This window comes from Camelus ferus, chromosome 15 (assembly GCF_009834535.1).
Source record: "Camelus ferus isolate YT-003-E chromosome 15, BCGSAC_Cfer_1.0, whole genome shotgun sequence".
Taxonomy (NCBI): domain Eukaryota; kingdom Metazoa; phylum Chordata; class Mammalia; order Artiodactyla; family Camelidae; genus Camelus; species Camelus ferus.
In genome coordinates, this window is record NC_045710.1 from 54,621,120 (window position 1) to 54,640,366 (window position 19,247).

Here is a 19,247-nt window from a genome sequence, read left to right on the forward strand (position 1 = left end):
GACAGAAACTAGTTAATATTTTGTACTTTGCCAAGTAAACACTTTTTAAAAAAGTAAATCCTTCTACCAACAACTTCATTTCATAAAAAGAGAGTAATTTTGAAAGATTAGTAAGTAGAAAGAACCTATATTAAAACAAAGTACTGCTCTTTAAGTTAAAGAAAGTTAGCTTTAAAAAAAAAAAAAAAAGCTCACTCCATTGTCTCCCTTCCATTGTTTCTTAAGAAACTGAGAGGACTCTGTCCTGGGGTAGCATTAGGCCACAGACCTGCATGTGAACCCCCCGTCCTTGGAGACTACAGGCCAGGAGCTGCATTCTCCCTGACCCTGGGGAGCTGGGGGGCAGCTGGCCATGGCAAGTTCCACGGGGACACAGACACCTCTCAGAGAGGTCATCTCTAAGCTGCAGCCAACCCAGCACTCCGGTCTCTTAGCCGTGACCACCGGCAGCCCGAGCCAGCAGCTTACACACAAGGCTGACAGGACCTTGGCTTCAGTCCCAGCCCCTTTTACTCAGGTATGCCTCGTTGTTGCCGTGAGAGGCGCTTAAACACGGCTCACAAGGGCCACAGGTTCTGGAACACCCAGCCCAGAAAAGCTCATTCCCTCTGTCCCCTGGGGTTTGATTATGGGAGGAACAGAATGAGAGAAAAGGGGAGGAGGTGAACCCTGGAAAGAAGCAAGCCAAGGAACCAAGCTTTACAAAGTAGACTGGCCAGGTCCTCCTTACACCGAAACACCAGATCTCATGCCCAGGAGGGAAGCCTACCCCGATCCCATCCCCCTTTCAGAAATGACCCACAGGGCACCAGGCCAGCAGGATGTCAACTCCCCAGAAATACCAGCCACATAAAGGGGCTGGACACTGTCTCTGGGCTGAGGTGGGAAGCTCTAGATGTGACCCAGATGTCTGCTTTCACCTGAGACCAGGGAAACAAGGCACACTCGTCCACCATCCCTGAGCCACGATGCAGCTTCCACGGGGAACGGGCAAGAGAAGGCGAGAAGGGGCAGAAACATTCCAGCAACACCCACTTCTCTCCCTGAAACATTTGGATCTTTCCAGCCAAGGGACCTCAGCCCCACCAAGCTCGCGGCACAGCTCTGCACTCAGCGGTCAGGGAAATCCCGAGCGCAAGCCGCCAGCCCATCGAAGCCACAGGTGCCCCAGCGCTCAGAAGCACAGCGACTCCCAGCCCAGCTGGAAAGGGCTTCAAAGGCCATCAAGCACAACCTTTCCATCTCCCTAGGGAGAAGACAGGCTCTGAGAAGGGACCTGAGTTGTCTGAGCCCTTGTACAAATCAGTGGCAGCTCCCGGGAGCCCCACGGACAGCGCAGGCCTCCGTCTCTGTCCAGCGCCAGTTTGGCTGCCTGGAGCGACCTCCGCCGCTACACTGCTCCTCCCAAGCTGTTCAGCTACGCTCGTCCCTACTTCTGCCAACTCTCCGCTGCTGCGGCTGCCACCAACCTCATGCCGGCAGCCCACCACCAGAACGGAAAGGAAAGATGGCCAGCGCGGGGTCACTGCCTCTCCACTTCCCCGTCTGCTCTCATTCCAACTCGTCCTTCCCTCCCTTTACCTCCCTACTCCAGATAAAGGGAGTACTCCTTCTGGAGTTGACAGTATCTCTAAAGCACATCATTTATTCATTCAGTTAGTATCCAAAGGCTTACTACACACCAAGGATCTAGGCCAGGTCCTAAGAATACAGATAAATAGTCCCTGACCTCAAGAAGTACTGTCTTGTAGGAGAACCCACATCATGGGTTTCTCATTAGATTCCCCCCCCCAAAATTCCCATTTTCAGGTACCAGCCCAAAATAATGGTACCCAAAGAAGGTTTACGAAAAGAAACATCCCACTACACTAGGGCAGCATAAAGACACGGTGTCGCTCCACATTTTTCTTCCCAAATCCATCAGCCTCCAACTCTTACCTGACACCATCACTCCCCACGTTACCCAAGCGCTGGTGTGACCCTGAAGTACATCTGAGGCTTCAAGTAGGACAAGAAACTTCTAGAGATAAAGCTAGATATCACTGTCCCACAGCACACAGAGACATCAGAAATGAGAGTGCTAGCTCAGAGCCCTCTGTGACAGTTACTCTTACACTGTCAGCCCAACAAAGGTGCCCACACCAGCTTCCAAGGACAGTTATACGCCTATTCACGGCCCCACTAAAAACTGGACCAGTACGACCAGAACGGGAGAATGTGCTTTACTGTCTTTAGCAAGACCCCTGTGCCCACAGCACTCTCAAGGACGGGAAAGTGCAGCCAAGCAAGAGCCAGCTTACCTCCTTGAGAAGCCCCACTTTTTTCTTCAGCACCTCACACTTGCGCAGTTTGCAGATTTGGTGTGTGCGGCGGTTGGTACAGCTGGTGCAAGCCCCACAGTTCTCCAGCCGCCGGCAGGGCTCACAAGTACCACACCGTTTTCGTTTCTTCCGTGCATCTCCACTACCTCGGAGTTGAGGTTCACTCCCGGCCATTGGAAGCCCAGGCCCCTGGAAGCCCCCCACCATCACCTGGCCCTGAGGGAAGTCATAAAGGCCTGGCAGGTCCGGCTGGACTGCCAGGGGCACCTGAAACTGACTCATGACGCTGCCAGAGGTGGGGGCATAGGTGCCGGGGCTGAGCTGTAGTCCAGCTTCCTGTCTGCAAAGGCCACCAACGGGTCCTTCTCTCCTAAAGCAGTCAAAAGTCTACAAGGGTGAAGGCAAGTAGCTCCAGGCTCTGGGATGGGCACCACTTCTCAACGCCTTTTCACCTCCTCTGCAGCAGTCTGACAGGACTCAGCTGAGGGCCACTCTCCCACCTGCTGGGGCCCAGGATCTGGGGGAGGACACCAGCAGCAGTCCCCAGAGAAGGGATCATCTTGGCTGGGTGGATTCTTCACCCTCACCCACCCTGGACCCAGGCATGAGGTGAGCAGGTGGATGTTGGGGGGGGGGGCAGGGCAGGGTGAGGAGTTTCTCCTCCAGTATTTCTTCTGCCGGGTCAGGATGATGGAGAAGGCAGCGCTGCCTGAAAGAGAGACAGAAAAGGGAAGCGCATCACTCGGGGCTCGGGGACAACTTTCACATGTTACCTCTTCCTGCTTCTGGGAAAAGAGAAGATGGGGGAAGAGATGGGGCTTGCTCACATGAACTTCTGCCCAGAACCTCTGGCAGGGCGCACCAGCACCCGCTCCCTGTCTTGGAAAGGAGGCCGAGGGAGCGATGGGGTGCTAAGGAAACCTGGGCAACGAATTTAAGGCGGGGGGGTGGTCAAGGTGAGATTTCTAATAAAGTTGTCCTTTGCCCCAACCCCACGGGCTTGGGACAGTTTCGCCAAAATTCCCACACACTCCTCGCTGGAGGTCGCTAGGCCCTCCCCAAGGGAGCACAGCTTTCAAAATAAAGTTTGCCGAGAGGTTCACTCGGCGGGGCTGCCCGGGCGCCCCCGGCAAGGGAGCGGCCTGGAGAGGGGCGCGCCCGGGGAAGCCCGCGTCGGCCGCCCCGCCGCGCCCCGCGCCCGCCGGCCAGACCCGGGAGGGCCGCCGGCTCCGCCGAGGGGGCGCGGGGAGGGGGGCGCGCTCGGGCTCGGGCCGGGCCGCGCGCGCGCCTCCGCTCGGGCTCCTTTGTTCTGGGGCCTCGGCCGCTCGGCTCCAGCGGCTCCGCAGCCCCCGCCCCGCCCCGCCCCGCCGCCCCCGCCCGGCTCCGCTACACTGTGACCCGCAGCACCCTAGCCCCGTCCCCCGCAACAAAGTAGCGGCCCCCCCGGCCGGCCCCCAGGCCGTCCCCTCCCCCCGGGTCGGGCCCCCAGCGCCTCCCCGCCGCCCCTCCCCCACTCCGGAGCCGGAAAGGCACCGACTGCACCGACCTGCCCGCCGCCTCCGGGGCGGAGCGCACAAAGGGGCAAAGTTTCCCGGCCCGCGCCGCCGCCGCCACCACCGTCGCGGCCGCCGCCGCCGCCTGGGGCGCCCGCCTCCCGGAGCGCCTGGCCCGGCCGAGATCGGCGCACGGAGCCCCCCGCCCGGGCCGAGGAGGGGACGGCGCAGGAGGAAGGAAGAGGCAGCGGCGGCCGCGGCGGCAGCAGCAGCAGCAATGAAGGCGTCCGCGGGACTCCCCGCCCCCCGCGCGCCGCGGCACGTGCTCGCCCGGGGACTCCCCCGCCCGGGAGGGCGCGCACGTGCGGCCCCGCCGAGCCCCGCCGGCCCCGCCGCCGCCGCCCCCTCCGCCGGGCTCCCGGCTACGCGAGGGGGGAGTTCCGTGGAGGGGGAGGGGACGGCGCGGGCGGCCCTCGAGCGGGTGGGGGCAGGGCCCGGCCCGGCCGCCGCGCCTTTGCACCTGCAGTACCTCCCCTCCCCCGCGGCCAGTCCTCCCGGGACCGGCCGCCCTCCTCCGGCTGGCCGCCCCCCACCTCCGGCGGCTCTGCAGCCCCGGCGGGCGCGGCGGGCCGCGCGGGGTGGGGCACGCGGACCTCCCAGCCTAGGCCCTCGGCGGAGCCAGCCTCGGTGTCCCCACTTCCTGCCACTCCCTACGGGCCAAGCGGTCTGGGACCGCCCCGGCGCCCCCGGGAGCCCTGAGCTCGGGGCCCGGCTGACCCCACTCTCCTCCTGCGGCTCGCTCATTCCGAGGCAGGACAATGGGGGACATCGCGCGTTTGCGTACCGAGTCAGCCTGGCCGGCAGGGAGGGGATACCCGCGAGCAGAGGCCGCGGGCCAGCTGGGAGGCACCCTCGCGGGGGTCACGGCCGAGCGCCCTACCCAGGCGGACCCCGGGGCCCTGGCATCGCGAGCCTCCCCCGCGCCGCGCTCGGCTCTTTCGTGTCGAAAACAAAGACTAATCCGATACCCCCGCCCTGCCTCCCAGAGGAGGGGGAACGGGCGCGTCGCGGAGAGTAACCGTGGAGGACAGCGTGCAGGAGGGGCTCGGACAGCCTCCTCGGAGGCCTTGGCGCAACTGAGCCCTACAAGCCGGCGCAGACACTTTGAAAAGTCACCCCGGGCTATTTTCCAGGCAGGGGGCAAGGGGCAAGGCAGAAGAATACTTCCAAGTTGCCAAACTGCCTGTTCTCTCTGCTGCTCTTTTCCCTCACCTGTTGTGCAGGCCAAGTTGAAATTCCAGGTTAGATTAATTCAGCTCCACCCATTCTAGCCTGACTGCCAGGCTGGTCCCCGAAGCTGCCTTCCACCTACCTGGGTTGCTGGGGAGAAGGGTGGGTCTCTAAGACATCCCTCACACACAGACACACACACACAGACACACACAGACACACACACACACACACACACACACACACACACACACACACACACACACACACACACACACACGGGCAAGTCCTGGCAGAAACAACCACGGGGCGGACTGGCCTGACCAGTTTGGGCGGTGTTCACGGAGCCAGGTACCTGGCAGGCGTCGCCACCAGGCTGAAGCTAACAACTCAGCCAGAACTGGAAAAAGAGCATTCGGCTGGTTACTTAGAAGAAGAAGAAAAAAAAGTAATTGATCGCAAGTAGCGCTGTCCAGAAAGCCCTGGGCGGTAGGAGAAGCCGGGTTCTGTCTGGAACTTCCCTCCTCACAGGCCTGATTTTGACAGCCTGCTCTCATGGCCAGGTTGTCAGCTGTGGGGTGGGTGGTGCATATGGCTGTAATACCTACTTCCTACTCTGGCCTTTGAGAGTAGGAAAGAATTTCTGTTGAGGGAAGTAAGTCTAGAACTGAGAAGAGATATCAGTAGAGTATAATTTTCAATCAAACATGAGAACAGTTTGTGGACTTGTAGTTGTTTTTAGTGTAATAAATGTTTAATGTTTTAAATATTTTATTTTAGTAAAAAGTATGTATATTAAAGACAAGATAGAAAATAGAAAATTAGAAGTCAAAAATAACCCAAATACAACTACATTTAACCATTTGTCATATTTCCTTCTAGCCTTTTCTATTTGTAGATTAGTTCCCTTTTTTAAATAACATGGCTGTACTCACTGATTAGGCAATTTGCTGTCCTCTTTTCACTTAACGTTATGTTGTAGGCATTTCCCTATTTGATATACAATCTCCAGATAGTGTGACAATGAAGAAGGTGGCTTAGGAGTCAAGGAACTGTGGGTTCCAGACCTGGCTCTCCCACTTGCCAGCAGAGTGACCTTGGACAAGGTACTCACCATCTCTGAAGAAATCCAAGTAAAGTACATAACATAGGGCTTAATAAGTAACAATTATTGTTTAATCCGTAGAACAACTTTGTGAGGTGGGTACTATCATTAAATCCATTTCACAGAGGAGGAAACAGATTAAATAATTTGCTCAAGGTCACTCAGCTAGTAAATTGTAGACTCAGAATTGGAGCCTCCTGTGTTCTGTCTTGGTAAATGGCACCAGCAATTCACTGTGCCAGTTCACCAGCTATCTATGAAAGGATCATTTCACGAAATCTTCTGGCTTAGGTAACTAGGTGGATGCTAGTTTGCCATTTACCAAGGCAGAACACAGGAGGAAAGATGCCTGGGGACATCTGCGTGGAGCTGAGTGTGGAGCTGAGGGGGCAAGGCTTGGGCTGGAAACACACGTGGGCCCCATCGGGAGATCTGGAGGCCTCGGGAGTGGAGCTGCTCATCAGGCGTGGACATGGAGAGGGAGAAGAAACGGCAACCAGGACACAGCCCTGGGAACACCAGCTCGTGAGGGGCAGCAGCTAATGAGGGGCAGCAAAGGAGACAGAAGGACCCTCCAGAGAGAGAGGTAGGAGGGAAACCAGGCCCAGGCCGGAGACGCACTGTCAGTCTCCCTCACAACCTTGTACCTGAGCAGTCTTGTTTCTCATGCCTTCTGCCTGGGGAAACCCCTTCCCAGCTACCCACTTCTACCTGCCAAATTCCCACCCCTCCTGCAAGTCTCAGCATAAATGCCAGTTCTTCGTGAAACCTTTTTCTAGCTCCTCAGACAGATTCCAGAGCCCCGCCCACCCGCCCTCCGCAGAAGTTTGACGCTGCTACCTCCCTAGGAACAGTTATCTTATCGGTAATTTAATTGTTTGCACATTTCCCTCCCGGTTACTATGAGCCCTTGGAAGGCTAGGACCCTGTCTGTTCACCTTTGTAACCCTAGACCTAGCACAGGATCAATACGGGTTGAAGAAACGAGGTCACTACAACCTGATGAATGAAATATCCCAGTAACATCAACGACCCACAGGCTTCCAAAGTTTATTCCTGCCTGCTTTCCTATCTGCACAAATCCTTCAGGGCCCTCCAAGACAAAGCCCAAACTCCTCCGGCCCTGCCTTCCCAGGTCTGCAACCTTCTGGGTTGTTCCCTCCAGGAACAGCGCTCAGGTCGGGAGAACAGCCGGGACCGGCGCGGAGGAGCCCAGCGAGCCTCTGTAACTGAAAGCCGCCTAAATCCAAAGGCAGAGGTTCACTAAGGGTGGTCCCGGATGCGCAGCGTCACCGACACCTGGGAACTTGGTGGAAATGCAAGTTGTCGGCCCCACCCTCAACCTACTCAAGGCAGAAACTCTGGAGGTGGGGCCCCGCGCGCTCTGTTGTAACAAGCCTTTCAGGTGGTGCGCGCTCCAGCTGGAGAAGCGGTCGCAGAGCAAGTTCGGCACCTCGGCGGCGGCCAACATCACGCCCGAAGCGCTCAGAGGAGGTAGACTGACGGGGGGCCCCCACCCCGGGGGGTGCCCACACACCGGCTGCCGAGGGCAGAACCTTTTCAGCAATTGCTGCCGTGAGGTCAGGACCCGGCGGCGCCGCGGGCCCTGAGGGCTGGAAAGGGAAATCCCGTCGCGAGAGGGAAAAGCCGGAAGGACTGCAGGCGCTTCGAAATTGGCAAGGGGCGTTTCGCTGGATCGGGATGGAAGTGGGGCTGGGGAATAAGCAGGGCTTCCGTCGATGAACTGAAGTTCCTTCAGCGCTGGGCCAAGGGCACAGAAAGTATAACTGGATGTGCGCGCGTGCGGTTCTTCGGGAAGTCACTGCGTGGGACCGTCACTGCTGGGTGCTTGCCCAACCTGCAAATGATTGAATGGGACTGACCTCCGCTGAGGTGCTTGACCCCACTCCTTCACTTCAGCTAATAAGCAATTTGTCCTAGTTGAAGAATGAGCTTTGTATTACGGGACCTTTTGCAGAAATGTAAATATAGACCGATGTCTACACCGGGCTTGGTTTTAAAGACTGAAGGCATTGGGAAGCTCATTTGATTTGGGCTGTGTTTCTTCTTTGGTCATGTATTGGTTAAAAATATTATCAGCTTACGTTTGCACAGGGTTTTCCCTTTTCAAAGCATTTCCACAGACATTCTTGTTCTATCTGCAGAGAGTGGTTATACACCAAATGTACAAATGTTACTTTCCTTTTCTTTCTATGACATGGTTGTTATTATTATCATCATCATCATTTTACAGATAAGGGAACTGGGACTCAGAAAGGTATTCTTCCAAGATCATTCACTACTAAGTGGCAGGATCAGGCCTACAATCCAGGACCTCTGAAGTTAGCCTACCAGTGCCAAGGCTGTTCTGGGGGCAGAGGCTGGCATTTTGCTCTTGGGGAAAGGGAGATTCATTAGGGGATTGCTTTCGGACATGCGTTGGTTAGTGTGACATGTGTAGGGCATCTAGAATGAGCTTTTGAAAAGCTCAGCAAATGCTTTCATGCTTTATAACTATTTCTGTGACTTCGTTTTGAATTTAGGTTCAATCAAATAGACTACGTAACTTATAAGGAGCATGCAAGGGTCCCCATCATAATGGGAAAGAGATGAAATAACCTGGAAATCTTCCAGCCTAAGGGGACTGGGCAGGAGGATAGGAACTCTGATTGACTCAGGGACTCAGGATGCTGAATACCCAACAAGAGTGAAGGCCCTGGTGCCCCTAAACCTTGATTTGGCCAGATGTATCAGTCAGGATCAGTTAGGTTGTGCTACAGTAACAAGAAATCCCCAGGTCTCTGTGGTTTGACAGTAGCACAATTTTATTTCTCAATCATGACATATGTCCACTGTGGGTCTGGTTTCCGTAGCCACTTAGGGACACAGGCTGCTGCAATAGACGTGTTGCCTCCTCAACCCTGAAGGCAGGAAATGAGAATGAGGTAAATTGAGCACTGACTCTTTAAAGCATTTACCTGGAAGTAACACATGTCACTTTGCTCCCATTTCATTGACCAGAGCAAGTCACAAGCGGGCAGGGACGTGCCATATGTGCAATGCTCCCATGTGCCTGGAAGGAGAAGCAAAAATATTTGGTTAACAGCACTAATAACTTACATGCAGGGAATGGTATGTGTGTGTGCATGTAAGGTGGATGTGTGTATGTGCATTTGAGGTATGTGTTAGTGCAATCAGTTCTGTCCATTTCTAGAGCATCTTTCCCTCCTGGGGACATATATTTGAGATTTCCACTCTAATGGTTGTCATTCCTCCCCCTAGAGCACGTTCAGAGATGTAGACTACTGTGAAAGAAATCAGAGTGGAGGGAAGCATGGTGGGAGAGATGAGTGGCAGTGGGGCAAACTCAGTAGAAATTTATGTGTGAATAGAAAAACAATCCAGAAAAGGAAAGGACTCAGGGTATATATGTCACTAGGGGCCTGCCTGTTAAAGGAAACTACTAAAACAGCATAGCTTTGGCAGAAGCATTTCCTGCCTTCTTGCCATTCACTCCCACTCATCCTTCCTGGCTAAGCTCAGGTGACACTCCAGGAAGCCTTTGATGAGCTCTCAAGACTGGGCCAGCCAATCACATCAGTAAGAATGATTTGGTCTGTCTCATCCACTGTGCCATGGACAGGGATCATATCTTGCTCAGTACCAGCTGTGGTCTGGGGTCTTGGGACAGAGGCAGAAAAGCGAGCTGGAAGGCTGTTGCAGGAACCCAGGTGAGAAAAAATGATGGTCTCCATTAGGATAGGTAGGGGTGGGGATCAAGAGAAGTGTGTATTGGAGAGATTTAGGGAGTCAAACCAACAGGAAGGGGCTGAGGGGGTGGGAAGGGATAAATTTGGGAGTTTGAAATTTGTAAATGTTAACCACTAAATATAAAAATAGATTAAAAAAACAAATTTCCTCTGTATAGCTCAGGGAACTATATTCAATATCTTGTAATAACCTTTAATGAAAAGGAATATGAAAACAAATATATGCATATATATATATACACATGACTGGGACATTATGTTGTACACCAGAAATTGACACATTGTAACTGACTATACTTCAATTAAAAAAAAAAAAGACGGGAAGGGGCTGATTGGATCAAGGAAGGGGAAGGAGGTCTCTGAAAGAGCAGCAGGGTGGATGGCAGGACCAAGCGGCCCAGAGGAGGAGCAGGTTGTAAAATGAGGTCAGCAAGGACATGTTCCACTGAGGCGCCTGTGGGACCTGCCCACAGAGAGACCCAGGAAACAGTTCAGCAGGGGAAACCGGCTGTGCCCAGATCCTATGATCTACGTCGATTAAACTTCAACATCAAATCTTCAAACAAGGTCAGCATTTTAAAAAGGAACTTGTTAAAAAAAAGAAGAAGAAGAAGAAAGTGGGGAGTTAGGGAGAGGAAACCACAGCAAATATGTGTAGTATAAAAATCATGAAATGCCTGAAGTACAAATCCTACGAATCCAGTTAGAGCAGTGCCAAGGCGCCACAGAAAGAGCTGAGCCTCCCTAAAAGATTGGTTCATCTCATTATCCTATTTCAGTATGTTGCTCCCATCCCCACCTCTGCTGAGCAGGGGTCTGCTCGTCCCATCTGAGACCTGAACTTGATGTCAACCTCATTTGTCCTTGAGGCTCCCCTTCCCCACATCCTTTCATGGGTGAGGATGAAGCCCCATTTGCAGGAACTGTGCAGTGCAGGGCGACCAATCCTCCGAGCTCCCACCAGAGACCCCCTTGCTCCCACTCAGCCCTTGTGCCCCCCATAACACCCTCCCCCTTCCCCACACACTGAGATGCTCTCTCTGGATGTCTGGGCTCCATTTCCAGTTCCTCCATGTACTGATCTGTGACGGTGGGCAATTACCCTCTCCCAGCCTTCTTCCCATCTGCAAAAATGGGACACAGAAGAGCAAAGAGCCGCACTATGGCAATGTCCTATTTCAGACCTTAGTATACAGTAGGCACTCAAACAGTCCTATCCTTCCATGCCCATCCCCAACCCCTATCACTCTTTCCACTTCACAGAGAAAGCATCTTACAATATTTTAACCATACGTAGCCGTGACAAGCAGAGTTAAAATATATACAGAAAGCAATGAGGACATTATGTGTTATCTAAGGTACTGCCTTACCGCCAGTAGATAATGACGTCCAGGTGCCCAGGATGAGGCGTGGCACTGAGTAGCAGCCCCTGCTCTTCCTCCCCAGCTGGTGACAGTCTGTTCTCCAAATGCCTCCCTGCTGCCCCACATTCCATCAGCCTGGGTCTTGTCAGCTCCACCCTAAACTGTCCTGAACTCGTCCCCTCTCTCAGGCTTCCTGCCCCTACTCTCCTTTCTCACCCTGGCCCATCTCCTTTGCCCTCGCCCTGTGTCTCCTTTCTCGCAGACATGGATCACATCTCCTTTGATTCAGACCGCCTGGGCCTAGGCAGTCTCGCCCAGAGCCCTGGAATTGAAAACACCAGGTGTCTGGGCCACCCTGCAGTCAATCGGAAAGAAGTTTCGGCCCTGCTGTCCCAAGTGCAATCCACGGACTTGCAGCAGTGGCGCCACTGAGAGTCTACAGAAGCACAGCATCTCAGCAGGCCCCGGAGCTCCCGAATCAGAACCTGCATCTTCACAAAACTCTAGGGGATTCACAGGTGCTCTAAAGATTGGGAAGCTCTGCCTTAGAAATCTTCAGTGGCTAGGGATTAAAAAGATGCAGGCATCCCCCACGGAGCTGGGAGGGGCGTTCTTGGAAACACCTGCGCTAATGGATCCAGTCATTCGAGGTCACTCTGGCATCGTTCCTGGGGAGGTTTTCTGTTGCCCACATTGTACAATTTATCTGCTAAACGGGGGAGGGGGTTCTCAGCTTGTGTCTCAGTCTTGCCAATCTTTAGGGTTGTCCTAATGGTGGGCACATCCACATGACATTCAGCCATCTCAAACCACCATAAAACTTGAATTTGAACATCCAGCCTTTGGAAAACAATCTAATTATTTATAGTGAATCAAAAGCCTATAAGACAGAAAATGGGTGTTCAGGCAGAAAGAGGCCACGGGGATAAGACAGACTGGCCATTCAAACAGGGATGTGGGCTAAGGGGACCCGAGTGAGGCAGTGGCGGGCACTCAGCAGGGCCTGCCCAGATCCACAGGCCCAAGATGAGCCTCACAGCTGCTGGGAAGAGAAGAGGGAAGAACAATGAAGTGCAGGATGCCTGGAAGCACCCCCGAGAGGCCTGGGAGAAGAGCAGGTTTATAAGCACATGCTGACCTTCGTAGGAAAGTCAGTGTAGTGGGGGTTTTTGGAAAATGTCTCTGAGGCCTCCTGACGGCAAGAGCCCTCTCTGGAGGCAGACGGGTACAGACCTTCATGTGGTTTGTCAGAGGTGCCAGGTCTGTCTGCTGTTGCCTGTGGGCACTCCTGGGACTGTGAGCCCCAACATCGACACTGAAAGAAAACCTCAGGGTTAGGGTTGCCAGATAAATCTGGGTTGCAAATAAAAATACAGGGCATCCAGTTAAATTCAAATGTCAGAGAAACAGCGAATAATTTTTTTTTGTATCTGTATGTCTCAAATACTACATGCCAGAGCAACCCCACTCAGGATTAGTGTCTGTCCCCAAGGCATGGGACCTGGGAGTGGGAGAGGGGGGTTGACCTGAAAGAAAGTGTCCACCTGAGGCCAAGTGGTATCATCCTAAGACCCACCTTAGTTTTGAATATGAAGTGGGAGTGGGATTTTGTTAGTTTGGGGGCGGGGCAGTCTTTTGTGAGAGGCTGTGCTATACTGTTTGCTTTTGAGATGTTTTGTCCTACAAAGGTGGGAATACCAACAATGTTTTATTTACACGATCATGTATCTGGTGGGGTCATTCAAGGATTGCATACTATCAAAGTATTGTAGTTTTGATCATTCCAAGTCAGGTCCCTGTAGGAGATGGACTGTTTCTTAGTGCAGACCAATAAAATCCCACTTAGCCAGAAAAAATTACTCTTGTTTAAGTAAGCATTTATTCATTGCAACCTACAGAAGAAAATTGTAACTATTTATCTAATCAAGCAATCAAAAAGTCTTTCTAAGCATAAAAATCAATCCTTCTGTGGGTCAACAACCCAAATTAAATGATAAATTCAGGGAAAATATTTACAAAACAAATGAAAAGGAAAAGGGTTATATAGTTAGTATATAAGAAAAAAGATGAATTCCCACAGGGAGGAAAAAAGACAAAGAATATGAACATTCACAAAAGAAGCAACGTAAATGACCAATGAAGATATAAAAAGTCCAGCCTCCTTAATGAACGCAGCAAGCTGACGATCACAAAATAAAATATAGTTGACCCTTGAACAATACAGGTTTGAATTCCGTGAGCCTACTTATACCTGGATTTTTTCTTTCAATAGTTGATACTACAGTACTGCACCATCTGCAGTTGGTCGAATCTGAGGACGCGGAACTGTGGACATGGAGGAACCGACGATCCGGAGGGCTGACTGTACGTTATACCAGGATTTTGTACTTCTCCGCATGCCAGTGCCCTAACCCGCATGTTGTTCAAGGCTCTGTTTTGCAAATACTGTTAACAATTTTCTTTCCCAAGATATGCCACTGATGGGACCATAAACTCACGTGCCCTTCTGGAAAGCAATTTAGTAGGTTTATCGATAATCTGCAAAATGTTTATATACCTTCTCGTTCAATAATCTCACTTCTAGGAAAGTAGTGCACAAAGATCTAGGTACAAGGATCTTCATGGAAGGCTTATTTATAACAACAAAATTAGAAACAACATAAATGTGTGACATTAAAGAATGATTAATTTATAAGATATAAGCACAATAGAACACAATGCAGCTATTATAATAATCTCATTTAAAAATTAAACAAACACAAGTTAATTATAAAAAAAGAAGATACAAATGAGCAAAAAGAAAAATCTAAGAAGAATCTGCTGTCCAAGTGTTTGTTAGTCATTGTTAATGTTGTGGACCATATCTTTAAAAATCTTTTATATTTTAATATTAAAATAGTGTTTTTGAAAAATATTTGGTAACACTGGAAAACATTTACCATATGAAGTCAAAAGAAAATAATCACTGTATGGTATCAAGAATTTGCAAGTAAATATGCACAGGGATTGGAAGGGAATACATCAAAATAGTAACAGTGCATCTCTGTTCCTCAAAAGACTAAGAATAGACTTACCATATGATCCAGCAATCCCACTCCTGGGCATATATCCAGAAGGGACCTTAATTCAAAAAGACGCATGCACCCCAATGTTCATAGCAATGCTATATACAGTAGCCAAGACACGGAAACAACCTAAATGTCCATCAACAGATGACTGGATAAAGAAGTTGTGGTATATTTATACAATGGAATACTACTCAGCCATAAAAAAGAATAAAATAATGCCATTTGCAGCAACATGGATGGACCTGGAGAATGTCATTCTAAGTGAAGTAAGTGAGAAAGAGAAAGAAAAATACCATGATATCACTTATATGTGGAATCTACAAAACAAACAAACTTATTTACAAAACAGGAACAGACTCACAGAAATAGAAAACAAATTCATGGTTACCAGAGAAGGAAGGGGTGGGAAGGGATAAATTGGGAGTTTGAGATTTGCAGATGCTAAATAATATATATAAAATAGATAAACAGGTTTATACTGTATAGCACAGGGAATCATATTCAATATCTTGCAGTAACCTATGGTGAAAAAGAATATGAGAACGAATTTATGTATGTTCTTATGTGACTGAAGCCCTGTGCAGTACACCAGAAATTGACACAACATTGTTAACTGACTATACTTCAATAAAAACATACTAAAAACAACCAGTGCATCTCTGGATTTTTGTTTTCTTCTTCATACCTTCTAAAATTTCTGCAATAAATAGGTATTATTCCTATAATTGAGAAATAGAAAATTATTTTTGAAAAGACAACTGAAATATCTAGGCCTTAAAGCAGGTCCTTGAGAGAGCAGGCAGCAAATCCCTGACGACCAACAGAATGACCATGACAGCCCGCGGAAGCTCCCTAGAGCTCTTAAGGAATGTCAATCCCCGGCCCCGCTCACAGAGATTCTGGTGGGCTGGACCTGCAGGGGGGCCTGGGCCTCGTGTCATTGGCAACATCTAATCACTCTTGGGTGGGGGCTAATGTGCAACCAGGCTGGGGACCACTGCTTGCACGAGCCATTGTGAGTTTCCAACAGAGTTGATGCCTCTGGTCTGGTGGAGAAGGGAGGAGAAACCACAGCATCTGGCTTCAAGCCCCATAAGGGCCCCTCTCCAGCTGCATGCTTTAGGGGAGTCGTTTAACGGAACCTCAGTCTGTCTGTCAAATGGGGATATTTAATGCCTACTGCAAGAGTTGGGGGTGACTCCAAGGAGAAGGTAACTGAGAAAGTGCTGTGTGGGACAGCATAGAGAATGTGTTCTTCGTGAAAGAAGCTGGACACTCAGATGACAGCACTTCCCTTTGATCAATGAAATATCCTTGGCAGCGCGGGAACCCGTGCAAATGAAAAGGTTTGTTTCTAAGCTGTGTTGGTCTTGTAATTTGATTTGATTTGGAGATCCTGTAGGCAGGTGCTGTCAAACGTGGGTGCCCAGGGCAGTCCTAGCCTGAGGGCTCATGGACAGTGGACAGCAGCCAATAGGCTGAGTTGGTTCAGATCTTCTGGTCATCTTGCTTTGAGAGGTGGCTGGCCTCCAGAAGCCAAAACCTTGTTCCCATGAAAATGTGCCTTTGCATTTGACACAAAAACCCCAGAATGTCTACTTCTAAATAAATGTTCTTATCTAAGTCACCTCCTTGGGAGGCTATGTGGCCATTGCTTAAAATGTCTTAGGAATTCCTCTTTTGAGATTGCCTTTGTCTAAGTTACATTATTTTCTGAGTATTTTCAATCAGTGAATTCATTCTGCATCCTTTGAAGAGAAGCCTAATTTTAGGAAGCAGCTGAAAATATCTTTGAGAACCAAATCTGACGAGTAACATGGTACTCAAGCCTAGGTAAGACGTCTTCCTTTTTAAGTCAAGAGGTCATTTGTACACGTGTGTGTCTGCGTTGCTACCCAGTGTATTCTCGGCACCGTCCATAACACCTGGGACCTAGATAGTCAACAGATTCTTGCTGAATGGTGAACAGAGCCTGGCTCTCTACTGGGACCCACAAACTAACTCAAAAGGTTTTTGAGCAAAGCAGTCTGTTTGGGATTAATAATTTCTAGCTTTTATGCTGGTTAGAAATCCGTCCCTTCCTTTTGATAAATATGCTGTGTGTATTCCTTATGCATTGGACTAGGAGAGAATGGTGTGCTTCCTTACCCTTATTGGGGCTAATGCTGGATTTAGTCTCCTAAGACAACACTAATCAGCAACACTGGACAAATCCAGGCATTTTGGGAATTATTTTTCACGCCAACCCAGTCCACAAAACATCCAAACATGGTATTGTCAACAAGGACGATGTCCAAAACATAACTCACTTTTTCACACAGGAGTTGCAAGACACTGACATTAATCCAAATTAAGACTTGCAAACGAGCCGACGTCCACACCGCCACGCGTTAATGAGTTTGAGGAGTACGGAGTTAAGCAGCTCATAGCCAGGACAGAGAGCACTGGCCTGAGAGTCGGAACTACTGCATTGGTCCAGCTCGGCTGTTACGTAGCCGAGTGACCTGGGGAGGGCTGCGGGGGGCGGGGAGAAGGAGGGGAGGGCTGTGAGCGGGGGAGGGGACAAGGGGGTTTCCACCTCCCCCCTTGGTCTTTATCTATGCAATGATCTCGCACTCTCAAAGTCATCATTTCTTAGAACAATGAGGGCTGACGGGAATCAAGGAGAAGAGGCTGCGAACACTAGGCCCCCCGCTGGCAGCCACGGAGGGCTCGCAAGGTGCTGCTGACGGGGGAGCCAAGACTCTGGGAGCAGCAGAAGCCAGTCTCAGCTGAGACAAAGTCCCTGCTCTGAAGGAAAAAGAAAGCCAAAGGCAGAGCTCAACTGCTCCTGGCACTGGAATCGTTTCCAAGAAGGGAACACATAGGTCATGTGAGGTCAAGTTCAGGGCACGCAGCCAGCCGCCGGGCGGGCGGGAAGGAAGCTGCCCCGAATGCCTGCCTGCTCTCCCAGCCCTTCACCTTCTGAACACAAGTCCCGCACCAGCCCCTTTGCCGAGTGGCCCCGGGGACCTCGGGAGCCCCTCCCGGACCCCCGGGCATCCCGGCTCCGGCCTGGCGGATGCAGCCCGCGCGGAGTGCCGCGGCGAAGCAGGTACGAGGCGGCGGCGAGTCGGTGTGAGCAGCGGGGGCGGAGCCCGCCTGTCTTGTCCGCGCCCCTCGGAGCGCTGGGTTGAAAACACTCAACTGCTGCCTCCTCCTCCAGCCTCACGGCCTCCCCTCCCCTAGACCCACAGGACTCTTAGCTCCCTGCCTTTGCCCACGGGCCCATGGGGTTTCCCCCAGAGCCACTCTCACCATAACTTTTGTTCTAGACATCCTCCTGTCATTTAACTCCCAGCTCGAATGCCATGTGACCCCTGAAGCTCCCTTTGCTGGAAGTAGCACCTGTTACCATCTGTCCTGCATCACACCTAGGGACATGTTATCTCTTCCCATCTGAGACCACGTTATATCCACTTGTCACCGTCGCATCGCTTGTCCGCCTTTTCTGGCCGGTGCTGCGCACGCGCCTGGCCTTACCTTTCCTCGCCCTTCAAGGCTCAGCTCAGAGTCACACTGTGAAGGACTGTCCAGCTCTCTCCATCTCTCCACCCACACGGACCGGCTCCAGTTTTTGAGTGGCTACTCTGTGCCCAGAAGTTTATCTCCAGGATTTCTAATCCTTGGAACACCCTTGCAAAGTAAGTTTCACTTTCAGATGTAAGAAAAGAAGCTCAGAGTGGCTCACAGCGAAAGAGAATGTGACAATGAATGTATGTATGTTCATGCATAACTGAAAAATTGTGCTCTACACTGGAATTTGACACAACATTGTAGAATGACTATAACTCAATAAAAAAAAAGTTTAAAAAACAAACAAAAAACCCCAAAATCTTTTCCTGAATACCCTTGCTGATAATTATAAAGATCCAAAGTGTTTATATAGGTATATTTATTAAAATTGAAATATTAAAAAGAAAAGAAAATAAGCTCAGAGAAATTCAGGACTGTGTCTGAGGCGCACTGCTGGCTAGTGGTACAGTGGGGATTGGAGCCCAGGTTGTCTGACACCCAAACCCAAGCCCTCAAACCATTGCCCTCCATCCAGTGCGTGTTGCTTCTTCTTTCAAAGGGCAAATATTTTGAGCATAAGACTGTAAGGGCCTTGAAGATTGTATTTTTTGTTTTCAGTGCAAGAAATCTAAGGTGAAATGACTTGCCCAAGATGACACAGCTTCTCCCTACCTGTGGAAACATCTGTCAACTGCAGTGGATCCCTAGTACCAGGTAACATTCCCTGGGGTCCCAGTTGCAAGGGATCTGACACAACTGCCCAGCAGCAGGGCCCCAAATTGGGTAAGAGAAAATGTTGCAACAAGCTCAGAGCCACAGCTGTATATTATGATAAAACAACAGTCAGAGTTTCATTTCTTTCTTTCTATTTTTTTCTGTTTTGGGTGGGGGGAGGTGGGTGGTTAGATTTACTTATTTATTTTCAGAGGAGGCACTGGGGATTGAACCCAGGACCTCATGTATGCTAAGCACATGCTCTACCACTTCAACTATGCCCTCCCCATTCTGAGAAGTCCCATCTTTCTTGTCTAAAAGAAGTCTGAGCAGGGCAATCCAGGGCTGCTGTGGCAGTTTTACAAAGTCAAGGCCTGGGGCTTCTTCTATCTTCTGCAATTCTCTCCTCAAGGGGTCCTTCATGCTCCACAGCGGCTCCAGCATCACCTGGGGCGGGGCCCCTGAGAGCAGAATCTGCTGCCCATTTCTGTCATTTACTCTAAGGAGCTAACAATCACATGACCTAGTCCAGAGATGGAGAAGCTGCTCAGAGCCTGTCTGGGAGCTGGCCTGGGACTTGGCAAGTATGTAGCATGTAGCTGGGAGCATAAGCGGGTAGAGATGTTG

At 50.9% G+C, this 19,247-nt stretch overlaps 2 protein-coding genes and 1 long non-coding RNA gene across 3 annotated transcripts in view; 1 reads left to right on the plus strand and 2 right to left on the minus strand.

Moving 5' to 3' along the window:
• The window catches only part of TET3 (tet methylcytosine dioxygenase 3), a 93,537-nt gene extending 89,527 nt beyond the window's left edge, over positions 1-4,010 (minus strand). The window contains 2 exon segments of the mRNA XM_032497882.1: positions 2,301-3,030; positions 3,868-4,010. Of these exon segments, the coding sequence (XP_032353773.1) occupies positions 2,301-2,603 (303 nt within the window). The 5' untranslated portion in view covers positions 2,604-3,030; positions 3,868-4,010.
• On the plus strand, positions 2,602-5,053 carry LOC116668830 (formin-like protein 5). Its single transcript, XM_032496913.1, has 3 exons — positions 2,602-2,616; positions 2,785-2,930; positions 3,811-5,053. Exons 1-3 carry the CDS (start codon positions 2,602-2,604, stop codon positions 4,571-4,573), a joined length of 924 nt encoding a protein of 307 aa, XP_032352804.1. The 3' UTR covers positions 4,574-5,053.
• Positions 5,054-7,942: 2,889 nt separating this feature from the next.
• LOC116669052 lies at positions 7,943-17,960 on the minus strand. The gene is made up of 3 exons (XR_004326426.1): positions 17,874-17,960; positions 9,128-9,222; positions 7,943-8,007 (listed from the first exon to the last, which is right to left on the minus strand). It is a non-coding gene; the product is annotated as an uncharacterized LOC116669052 (long non-coding RNA).
• Between the last annotated feature and the right edge of the window lie 1,287 nt (positions 17,961-19,247).